The sequence below is a fragment of the Tachyglossus aculeatus genome, chromosome X1 (assembly GCF_015852505.1).
Source record: "Tachyglossus aculeatus isolate mTacAcu1 chromosome X1, mTacAcu1.pri, whole genome shotgun sequence".
In the NCBI taxonomy this organism is placed as follows: domain Eukaryota; kingdom Metazoa; phylum Chordata; class Mammalia; order Monotremata; family Tachyglossidae; genus Tachyglossus; species Tachyglossus aculeatus.
The window spans coordinates 64,838,177-64,850,637 of NC_052101.1; the positions used below are offsets into that span (position 1 = coordinate 64,838,177).

Sequence of the window (12,461 nt, forward strand, 5' to 3'; positions counted from 1 at the left end):
ACCATTCCTCTAAAAACTCCTTGAGCGAGTTTGTATGCACCCACTGCCTCTTTTTTTTCCTCCTCCAATAATTCTCTCCTTGATTTCCTGAAATCTGGTTTCTGCCCTCTCCATTCAATGGAAACTGCCCTCTTCAAGGTCACCAATGACCTCTTTGTTGCCCAATCTAATGGACTCTACTCACCCGAATTCTCTTCAACCTTGCAGCTGCCTTCAACGCTGTTTACCATCCCCTTCTGGAAACATTATACAATCTTGGCTTCACAGACATTGTCCTCTCCTTTGGCCACTTCTTAGTAGTCTCTTTCACAGGTCCTCTTCTGCCTCACACCCCCTAACTATGTGGAGGGAGTTCAAGACTCAATTATGGGTCCCCTTCTATTTTCCTTGTACACCCACCCTCTTGGAAAACTCATTCACTTTCATGATTTCAACTGTTACCTCTTCACAGATGATTCCCAAATCTACCTCTCCAGCCCTGACCTCTCTCCTTCTCTGCAGTCTCGTATTTCCTCTTTGCCTTTAGGACATCTGTACCTGGACTGTAAAATCATTGTGGGCAGGGAATGTGTCTGTTGATTTTGTATTGTACTCAGGCACTCAGTACAGTGCTCTGCACAAGTAAGCACTCAGTAAATACAATTGACTGGCTGACTGGATGTCCCGCCAACACCTCAAACTTAATGTGTTCAAAACAGAACTCCTTATCTTCCCACCCAAACCCTGCCCCCCACATCTTTCCCCATCATAATCATTATTATTACTAAAGCGCTGGGGTGGGTACAAGTAAATCGGTCTGGGCACAGTCCCTGTCCCACATGAGGTTCACAGTCTCAATTCTCATTTTACAGATGAGGTAACTGAGGCCCCGAGAAGTGAAGTGACTTGCCCAAGGTCACTCAGCAGACAAGTGGCAGAGCCGGCATTAGAACCCAGGTCCTTTTGATTCCCAGGCCCATGCTTTATCCACTAGGCTATGCTGCTTCTCTAAATGGCAGACAATACCACTATCCTCCCTCTCTCACAATCCTGTAACCTTGGCATTATCCTCAATTCATCCTTCTTATTCAACCTCCGTATTTAGTCTGTCACCAGATCCTGCCAGTTTGACTTTCACATCTCCAGAATTAGCCCCTTCCTCTCCATCTAAACTACTATTAAACTGGTCCAAGTTCTTGTATCCCACCTCAACTAGTGCATCAGCCTCCTCACTGACCTCCCAGCCTCCAGTCTCTCCACCTCCAGTCCATACTTCACGATGTTCCCTGGATCGTTTTTGTAAAAAAAAAAAAAAGTTCATGCATGTGTCCCTACTCCTCACAAACCTCCAGTGGTTTCCCTTCTATCTCTGCATCAAACAGAAACTTCTTACTTTTGGCTGTATAGCACTCAATCAGCTCTCTCCCTCCTACCTTACCTCGCTGCTCTCCTACTACATCCCAACCCGCACACTTTGTTCCTCTAATGCCAACATACTTACCATACCTACTCATCGCTCTTGCAGTCAACCCCTTACATTCTCTCTTTTGAATGAAATCTCCCCTAAGGTATTGATGGGAACAGACCAAATGGGTTTAGTCATGACCTTTAGTTTAGTCACGTACTTGGATTTGTACCCTTTATTCACCCCTCCCTCAGCCCCACTGCACTTATGTACATATCCGTAATTCATTTATTCATGTCAATGTCTGTCTCTCCTTCTAGACTGTAAGCTCAGTGTGGTCAGGGAATGTGTCTGCCAACTCTTTCGTGTTTTAAAGCACTCAAGTATTTTAAAAGTGCTTTAAAAGTATTTACCTCACTCCAACCCAACCCACCCCACACACTTCACTCCTCTAATGCTGACTCATTCACTGTGCCTCGATCTTGTCTCTTTCACCACTGACTTCTCACCCGTGTCCTGCCTCTGGCCTGGAATGCCCTCCCCCTTCATATCGACAACATTTTCTCTACCCACTTTCAAAGCCTTATTGAAGGCACATCTCCTCCAGGAGGCCTTTCCTGATTAGGGCCTCACTTTCTCTTCTCCTACTTCCTTCCACCTGACCCTGATTTGCTGCCTTTATTCACCCCTCCCTCAGCCCCACAGTACTTATGTACATATCCATTTTTTTTTATATCATTGCTATCTTCCCCTCTAGACTGTAAGCTCGTTGTGGGCAGCAACTCTGTTATATTGCTGTGGTATTCTCACAAGGGCTTAGTACAGTGAGGTGCTCACAATAATCACTCAATACAATTGATTATTATACTCTACCAAGCACTTAGTACAGTGCTGTGCACACAGTAAGCTCTCAAAACATAGGATTGATTGATTGAGCATTCATTTAATTGAAATTGAATGTAATTGCAGCCAGATCTGGTACTAGCATTTCAGCTATAGAAAATACTATTTTGAAAATACGGTTCAGGAAGCGTAATACTTATAGAATTGTACACATTAATTAGTCTTTAGTTTATGGACAATTTTAAGTAGTCTATAACTGCAAATTGCTCTGGAACACTTTTAACCTTTCATTAACTGTGGTAAAAAATTATTTAAATGATCAACAAATCACATCTATTGTCTACACAGAGTTAACACTCAATAAATACCATTATGATCATTTATGTTCAAATAGGTTAACAGCAATGGATTTAGACATGAGATACTCAGGAGTTAAGTTTTTAACAAATTTTTTAATATATGGTGTAAACCTCATGGGAGGGGACTATTGAAGTCATTTTTCTGTTGATTTAGTACACCAACCATTCACTGCTGTGAAGTACCAGTATAGTAAGCAGAACTCTGGGGGGTAGGAAACACTAGCAGTAGCAATATTCCACTGTAAGATTTTCAGTGTTCTAAAAGGTAATTGTTTTTCAGTTCTATAGAGTCAAAATGATGTGGGTTGGGGCACTGGGCGTTTTATAGCATGGTTAGAGAATTCAGTGGTTCATTAAATACCAGGAAATGGGCTCCCATGTCAGTCATTCTTGGTTTGAGGTAATTTGTCATCTGAGTATGTTATTATGTTTATGCATGGGATTCTACTGTATTAATGAACTCATTTGTTGTAAAGACTATAGAGGTGTGTGTCATCTAGTTCAGTTTTGAGCAATCATTTGTAATCACTATCATTTATTTTAAGTAATAATTGACTCAAAAATGAGCCCTGAAAAGATGAATAAACAGGGCCAAAGGGAATATCTTTAACTTCTGACTTTTTTCTTTGATTTAAAAGTATCATTATGATTATACTGGCAATAACCAGGGGAAAGAACTAAGAACAAACAAAATGGCTAAAACAAGTGTCTGAGTGACCCTTCTGTTTACCTTTAACTCAGTAGATTGGTGATCAAATTAAGAACCCTCTTTTTCCCTCATGTAGTACTGAGTTTTTAACCTTGTAACTGTTGCACCTGCATGTTCAGTACCTTTAAAAAATAAATAAAAGGCCGCAAATGCCTCACTGAAACACACTTGAGCTTCAAAAGCAACCTAAATAATTAGCAGCAATTGCCAGCTCATTCAGCAAAGTCAAAGATGAAAAAGTTGGGAAATTGAACTGTCTGTCCAGGATCCATCTGTGAAACCTTGGTAAATAGATAAGATAAAATGTTTCACTTATGTTTATCACGCAGGGTAATGGGTGTGTGTTAGTTACTGTTTACCCAGTGTGCATAGCCTAATGATCTTTAGTAAATATTCAATAGCTGTTTTCTTTATTTTTTCCTTTCTTTATTTTAGTTGTTTGTTTTGATGCCAAGATAAACTTTGATGACAATGCAGAGTTTAGGCAAAAAGAAATATTTGCAATGGATGATAAATCGGAAAATGACCCTATTGAAAATGAAGCTGCCAAATATGACCTAAAATACATTGGATTGGATGGAAACATTGCCTGTTTTGGTATGAAATGAGTTTCTGCTTTACTAATAGCCTATGTAGCTATGAATAGCTCAAAGTTTCTGCAGTGGAAAAAAGTTAATATTTGAATACTAAATAGATTATCCCTTTTAGTAGCCAGTTGACATCCCCTGATTCATTCTGAAATGTTGTATGTGGAATTCAATAGAGCTAACACTATTTACTGTTTGCTATATCGTTCGCCACAGTTCAATTTTGATTTCCTAAAATTATGCATTTTATCTCTGGAAACAAAGTTGATAAAATCTTGTAATTGTTCTGAAATTTTTGCTGTATTTAAATAGTGTTCTTAGTGAAGTACAAATAGTAATAGTGTTTATTAAGTGCCCACTGTGTGTAAAACACGGTACTAAATGCCAGGGAAAAAGTATCAGAATGAGAAATAGCCAAGGTTGTAGGACCCCAAAGTGTTCACAATCTGAAAGTAAGAGGACGGAGGGAGGTTAGAGCCATGGACACATGAGGAAAGATTAAATCAAAAAAGTACAAGGAGACATGTATATATTTAATCCTTACTCTGAACCTTTTCCATTTCAGTGATAATAGAAATGTAAAGTATTTAATCGGCTACTCCATTTTATTAACAGAAAAATGGATTTCATCATTTTGATCTAAATTTTCTGAAATGGGCTTATTCTGCTGAAATAAGGTTGGGAATGTAGAAGTAGTGTAATTTTTTTTAATGTCCACAGCTTATAGAGTTTAGATTTATACTCTACCTACTTAATTGTAAGAGGCTGTGATTCTGGTGGAACCAATTCATTGCCTTGATACTGAGGTCTTAATCTTAATGGAATTAACATAAAAAAGATTTGTTGCTCATTAAACCAACAGTATCATTATATTCAGAGCCTCAGAGACCTCAGCCTGGTAGTTTGCTGTTCAATACAATGGAAAATGACATAGAATTACATGCCTTACAAAAAGGCTTACTTTGTGTAGGAGCAATAACTTTAATGGGCCAGGCCAGTTACATCAGATAAACTAATATACAGTTTTCCTACTACAAAATTTAAAGGGTAAAACTATACTGGTGTGTTTAGAATAAGTGAAAAAAGCCTCTGTGGTTTTTTATGGTTTTAATAAATGAAATGCTTCAACTTGGTAGAAGATATTTGGCAATCAGTCATATTTTTTGAGCACTTACTGTGTGCTAAGCACTGTACTAAGCGCTTGGGAGAGGACAGTATAAAAATATAACAAGCATTCCCTGCCCACAATGAGCTTTCAGTCTGAGGGGGGAAGACAGACATTAATATAAATAAATTATGGACATGTACATAGTTGCTATGGGGCTGGGAGGACAGGGAGGAATCAGGGTGATCCAGAAGGAAGTGGAAGAAAAGAAATAGAGGACTTAGGGAAGGCCCCTTGGAGGAGACGTGCCTTCAATAAGGCTTTGGGGGTTGGGGGAGAGTATTTGTCAGGTATGTAGAGGACAGGCATTCCAGGCCAGAGGCAGGATGTGGGTGAGAGTTTGGCAGTGAGATAAACGATATCGAGGTACAGTGAGTAGGTTGGCATTAGAGGAGTGAAGTGTGCATGCTGGGTTGTGGTAGGAGACTAGTAAGGAGAGGTAGGAGGGGGTAAGGTGATTGAGTGTTTTAAAGCCCATGGTAAGGAGTTTCTGTTTGATACAACATTTGTAATCTTAGTTGCACCAGAATTAATCAGTCCTGGGTCAAAGGTCTATCGTGGGAATTGAAGGATCAGTAAAAAGTAAAGGACACTTCCAAAGATATATTGTTGAGAAATTATTTGGTGTTTCAAGGAAGATATGATCCAATCTGAGGAAAGTGATTAAGGTTGAGATACCAGAAGGGCAAGTGATCGATATAATTTTAACACAAATATAGAGCATTTTGATATTTTAGAAGTCCCTTTATTCACTTCTTTTTTCTCTAAATCCTAGTGGAACAATGTGTGCAAATGTCAAGAAAGGGACATTTCTTTCCAAGAATCTGTTGTCAATTAGGTGTTGTCCAACATTTCAGATCCTAATGTAAAAGAAAAGCAAGTGGTATTTGTATGTTTTCTCTTTTTTTTGGTTGAAATCATATTTTATTTTGTTGCTTGTTGGATGAAAAGTGTGGCTCTTGCCATTTCAGTGAATGGTGCTGGTCTTGCAATGGCTACGTGTGACATCATTTCCCTTAATGGTGGAAAGCCAGCAAACTTCCTGGATCTTGGTGGTGGTGTAAAAGAGGCACAAGTGTATCAAGCATTTAAATTACTCACTGCTGATCCTAAGGTAACTCATTTAATTGGGAGGGATGCTCTATTGCTTTGTAGTACTATCTGATTCATGGCCAAATATAAGTCAGCTCTTCTATAATATAGTCATTAATGTTCTTTAAGAATTCCACTTTTAGGAAAAGTCATGTTGCTGATTGCACACTGTGTCTGATGCTGCATGATATGTACACCACTGTTTCTTCCAATAATAAATTGTGTTCTATCCAGACAGATTTGTATTGTCTGAAGATCTTGCCCTAATTTTCCATTGTGTTACTAGTAATAATGTTTCTTGAACACCCACTGAGTGCAAGGCACTGTTCTATGTACTTTGAAAATACAAAACAAGCAAGTGACACAATCCCTTCCCCCAGGGGGCTTACACTCTATTGTGGAAAACACACATGCAGATATTTACAAATAGGGTAATCAAAGGAAGTAATTGTATATAAATAAGTGCATCTGAGCTGAAGTATGCTGGTATGCTTATATAACATGGTTGCTGGGAACTAATTGGAGAAGCTTGCAGGAGGAGGAATTTTAGGGAAGGGTATTAAGTGGGGTGGATAACTGTGGTCTGTCAGATTTCTGGAGGGAGGGAGGGAGTTCCAGGGGAACAGGATGGGCAAGGGGACAAAGATGGGAGAGGAAAGCACAGTTAGGTTAGTTTGAATAGAGTGAGTGGGCGCTTTGGAGAAATGGGTGAAAGGTATATATGTTGTAATGATGCTTTTGTGAGACGGGCAAGTTGATGGAGTGCCTTGAAGCCAAGTGTGAGGAGTTTTTTCTTTGATTCAGAGGGATATGGGAATCCAGGGGATGGTTTTGCAGAGTGGAGCAGTGTATCATTCCAAGAAGGTGGTCCATGCAACAACTTGCGATGTAGATTGGAAGGAGAGACTGGAGGCTGATACAATAGTACAGGTGTTTAGGTGGAGAGGAAAGCGTGGATATGGGAGGTATTATGTAGGAAATAGCAGAATTGGGAGATGGCTGGAATGTAAAAATGAAAGATAGAGGAGTCCAGGGTGATACCAAGGAAGCGGGTTTCTGTGAGGGGGGGTATAGTGGTGTTACCAATATAGATGAGAAAGGAGGAGTGAATTTAAAGGGGGAAGAGGAATAGGTCCATTTTTTGATTGAGTTTGAGATGCTGGTGGGATATTCAGGTAGAGATAGTCTGGAAGTAAATGGAGATGTTGGATTGTAGGTTATATGAGAGGTTAGGGCTAGAGATAAATTTGGGAATCACTCTCATAGAAGTAATAGAAAAAGCCATAAGAGTGGATGAGTTCCTCCGGAGAGAGTGAGCTCACTGTGGCAGGGAATGGTCTGTTTACTGTTACATTGTACTCACACAAGCATTTAGTACAGTGCCATGGACACAGTAAGCACTCAATAAATACAATTGAATGAGTGAATGGAAACTTAAAACAGAGTCTTACAGGATACCCTCTGTAAGAGCATGGGTGACAGAAGTGGATCCAGCAAACGAAACTGAGAAGGCACAGTCAGAGAGGTAGGAGAACCAAGTTACTACTATATGCAAAACTGAGGCTTGGTAGGGTTTCGAGAAGAGTATAGCCCTTTGGACTTCGCTACAGTGAGATGATTGGGGACCTTAGGGAATGCAGTGTTCATCAAGTGAAGGAGGAGCCAAAGCTTTAATATGCTGGATTATAAAGGGAGTTTGAGGAGAAGGATTAAAGGTGATGAGTGGGCACAACCTGTTCCAGGAGTTGGGATAGTAATGGGATCATGGAGATGGAGTGGTAGTTGGAGGGGGCTGTGGGAATGAAAGGAATAAAGATGGTTAGTGGGTACAACCTATGCCAGGAGTTGGGATAGTAATGGGATCAAGGAGATGGAGTGGTAGTTGGAGGAGGCTGTGGGAATGAAAGCAGGCTTTTTTTTAGTATTGGAGAGATTTGAGCATGTTTATGGGCAGGAGGGAAGGAACCATCAGCGAGTGAAAGGTTCCAAATAGTAGTGAGGTGATAGAGGAGTGTGGGGTTAAGTGATTTTAGGAGGTGAGAGGAGACAGGGTAGGAGGCACAGGTAGAGGGATGGATTTGGAGAGCAGATGGGACACCTTTTGAGAAACAGCTGGGAAGCAAGGGAAAGATTGAGTGTAGCAATGGAGTGATGCAAAGACTTTGGGGAGTTTGTGCCTGATTTTTTTTCAAGTTTTCCTAAGAAACCAGTTGGCAAAGTCATCAGGAGTTTGGGAGGGAGGGATGAGACTGCAGCCTTCAGGAAAGAATTGAGGATTAGGAAGAGCTGGAAAGGGTTTGTAAGCATGGGAGTCAATGAGGGAAGATGAGGAAGAGTTGCTGAGTGGAAAAAGAGAAAGGGGTGATCACAAGATAGAGTGAATTTGTTAATGGCAAGAGCCAACCTGGAACCTGGATTTCTACCAGTGCATTGAGCGCTGCAGGAGAAGAGGAGGCAGACTGTAGGGGTCATGGAGGGCTGGGAATGATGGCATGGCAGTGATGAAGAAGAAGGGGGCAAGAGAGTTGAGGTTAGTGGGGAGGGCAGGGTTGATGTACTTTTGCATCTAGGAATGGGAGGGTTAACAGAGAGTCATGGAGGGGTGAGATGACATCACACGACCATCTATACCCCAAAATACATACTGTTCAAAACATTAGCAATTCAAGCTCATTGTATTCATTGTCGTATTTATTGAGCGCTTACTGTGTGCAGAGTTCTCATTCTTAAGTGTGTCCTTTTAAAGCAACCATACTGTTTCTAATCTTCCATAATGTCCATAATCATTCATTCATTCATTCAATCGTATTTATTGAGTGCTTACTGTGTGCAGAGCACTGTAGTAAGCGCTTGGGAAGTACAAGTTGGCAACATATAGAGATAGTCCCTATCCAACAGTGGGCTCACAGTCACTGTACTAAGCGCTTGGGAAGTACAAGTTGGCAACATATAGAGACGGTCCCTACCCAACAGTGGGCTCACAGTCTAGAAGGGGGAGACAGAGAACAAAACATATTAACAAAATAAAATAAATAGAATAAACATGTACAAATAAAATAGAGTAATAAATACATACAAACATATACATATATACAGGTGCTTTGGGGAGGGGAAGGAGGTAAGGCGGGGGGAGGGGGAGGAGGGGGAGAGGAAGGAGGGGGCTCAGTCTGGGAAGGCCTCCTGGAGGAGGTGAGCTCTCAGTAGGGCCTTGAAGGGAAGAAGAGAGCTAGCTTGGCGGATGTGTGGAGGGAGGGCATTCCAGCCCAGGAGGATGACGTGGGCCGGGGGTTGACAGCGGGACAGGTGAGAACGAGGCACGGTGAGGAGATTAGCGGCTGAGGAGCGGAGGGTGCGGGCTGGGCTGTAGAAAGAGAGAAGGGAGGTGAGGTAGGAGGGGGCGAGGTGATGGAGAGCCTTGAAGCTGAGGGTAAGGAGTTACTGCCTGATGTGTAGGTTGATTGATAGCCACTGGAGATTTTTGAGGAGGGGAGTAACATGCCCAGAGCGTTTCTGGACAAAGACAATCCGGGCAGCAGCATGAAGTATGGATTGAAGTAGGGAGAGACAGGAGGATGGGAGATCGGACAGGAGGCTGATACAGTTATCCAGACGGGATAGGATGAGAGCTTGAACGAGCAGGGTAGTGGTTTGGATGGAGAGGAAAAGGCGGATCTTGGCAATGTTGCGGAGCTGAGACCTGCAGGTTTTGTTGACGGCTTCGATGTGAGGGGTGAACGAGAGAGCAGAGTCGAGGATGACACCAAGGTTGCAGGCTTGTGAGACGGGAAGGATGGGAGTGCTGTCAACAGTGATGGGAGAGTCAGGGAGAGGGCAGGGAATGGGAGGGAAGACAAGGAGTTCAGTCTTGGACATGTTGAGTTTTAGGTGGCGGGCAGACATCCAGATGGAGATGTCCTGAAGGCAGGAGGCGATGCGAGCCTGGAGGGAGGGAGAGAGAGCAGGGGCAGAGATGTAGATTTGGGTGTCATCAGCGTAGAGATGATAGTTGAAGCCATGGGAGCGAATGAGTCACCAAGGGAGTGAGTGTAGATCGAGAACAGAAGGGGATCAAGAACTGAACCTTGAGGACCCCCTACAGTAAGGGGATGGGCGGGGGAGGAGGAGCCTGAAAAAGAGACTGAGAATGAATGGCCAGAGTGATAAGAGGAGAACCAGGAGAGGACAGAGTCTGTGAGGCCAAGGTTGGATAACGTGTTGAGGAGAAGGGGGTGGTCCACAGTGTCGAAGGCAGCTGAGAGGTCAAGGAGGATTAGGATAGAGTATGAGCCCTTGGATTTGGCAAGCTGGAGGTCATTGGTGACCTTTGAGAGGGCAGTTTCTGTGGAATGTAGGGGACAGAAGCCAGATTGGAGGGGGTCGAGGAGAGAGTTGGTGCTGAGGAATTCGAGGCAGTGCGTGTAGACGACTCATTCAAGGAGCTTGGAAAGGAATGGTAGGAGGGAAATAGGGCGATAACTAGAAGGTGAGGTGGGGTCAAGAGGGGTTTTTTTTAGGATGGGAGAGTCATGGGCATGTTTGAAGGCAGAGGGGAAGGAACCAGTGGAGAGTGAGCAGTTGAAGATGGAAGTTAAGGAGGGGAGAAGGGATGGAGCGAGAGATTTCATAAGATGAGAGGGAATGGGGTCAGAAGCACAGGTGGCCGGAGTAGCACTTGAGAGGAGGGAGGAGATCTCCTCTGAGGATACTGCTGGGAAGGATGGGAGAGTAGCAGAGAGCGTTGAAAGCCGGGGGGTTGGAGAAGGCGAGGGAGTGACTTTGGGGAGCTCAGACCTGATGGATTTAATTTTATTAATGAAGTAGGAGGCCAGATCGTTGTGGGTGAGGGAAGAAGGACGGGGAGGAACCGGGGGCCTGAGCAGGGAGTTGAATGTATGGAAGAGCTGACGGGGATGATGGGCATGGGTGTGAATAAGGGAGGAGAAGTAGTTTTGTCTGGCAGAGGAGAGGGCTGAGTTAAGGCAGGAAAGTATAAACTTGAATTGAACGAGGTTGGCCTGGTGTTTAGACTTTCGCTAGCAGCGTTCAGCAGCTCCAGTATAAGAGCGAAGGAGGTGGCAGTGGCAGTGGCAGTGATCCAGGGCTGTGGGTTAATGGTACGAGAGCGGCAAAGGGAAAGGGGAGCGAGCAAGTCAAGCTGAGTAGAAAGGGTAGAGTTGAGAGCAGCAATCTGATCATCAAGATTGGGTAGAGAGGAGAGGGAGGCGAGGTGGGGTGTAAGGCACTCAGAAAGATGGATGGGGTCAAGAGAGTGGAGAACTCTGTGAGGGAGTAATATGGATTTACAAGAGAAAGGAATGTGAGTGAGGAGGCAGGTGAGAAGATTATGATCAGAGAGAGGGATTTCAGAGTTGGTGATGGTTCAGATAGTGTAGGAGATGATGAGGTCGAGGGTGTGCCCAGGTTGGTGAGTGGGCAAGGTGGGGCGAGGTGGGGTGGAGCAGTAGGTTGGCAGCGTGAAGGAGAGATAGAAGGCGGGCAGCAGAGGAGTCACCAGGGATATCCATGTGGATGTTGAAGTCTCCCGAGGATCAGAGTGGGCACGGAAAAGGAGAGAAGGGAGGTGAGGAAGGGGTCAAAATCGTTAAAGGAGTTGGAGGTGGGGCCGGGGGGGCAGTAGATGATGGCTACAAGAATCTGGGGGGGGGGTGGTAGAGGCGAATAATGTGGGCTTCAAAGGAAGGGAAGGGAAGGGGGAGGAGGGATAGTGCAAAAGCGACATTGGGGGGGCGAGAAGGAAAGCAACACCACCTCCTTTTCCGGTGAGTCTGGGGGAGTGGGAGAAGAAGAGGCCTCCACTGGAGAGAGCATCAGAAGAGACCGTGTCGTCCGGAGACAGCCATGTTTCAGTTAGGGCGAGGAGGAGTAGAGAGCTGGAAAGGAATAGGTCCAGGGTGAATGGGAGCTTACTTATAATGGAGCGGGGGTTCCAGAGGCCACACTTGGCAACAGCTGTTGAAGGAGGGGAGGGAGGGGGAAGATTGCGAGGGGTGGGGAGGGTTTGGATTGGGATGAGTTGGCGGGGGCCTGGGCGGGAAGAGTGGGAGGAGAGGTGGCGATGGGAAAGGTGAATTGGGATGGGGTGGGGGTGGGGAGGAGGGGAGGGCGGGGGCTGGGAGGGAGGAGTTGAGGATTGGCGCTGGTAAAGAGGGATCCTGGGTAGGGTGAGGGGGAGTGGTGGGGGTGGGGGGAGAGGGAGAGGGAGGGGAAAAAGCTGGGTGGGAGAGGGGAAGGGGAAGGTGAGGAATGGGAATGGCATTTGGGAGCAAGGGAATTGATAGTTCATGGTGAAGTCAGCAGGGCA

The 12,461-nt window shown here is 44.3% G+C and overlaps 1 protein-coding gene across 1 annotated transcript in view; it reads left to right on the forward strand.

Moving 5' to 3' along the window:
* The window catches only part of SUCLG2 (succinate-CoA ligase GDP-forming subunit beta), a 253,760-nt gene that overhangs the window by 154,727 nt on the left and 86,572 nt on the right, over positions 1–12,461 (forward strand). The window contains exons 8-9 of the mRNA XM_038772750.1: positions 3,731–3,892; positions 6,019–6,161. Of these exons, the coding sequence (XP_038628678.1) occupies positions 3,731–3,892; positions 6,019–6,161 (305 nt within the window). The remainder of the gene's footprint in view (positions 1–3,730; positions 3,893–6,018; positions 6,162–12,461) is intronic.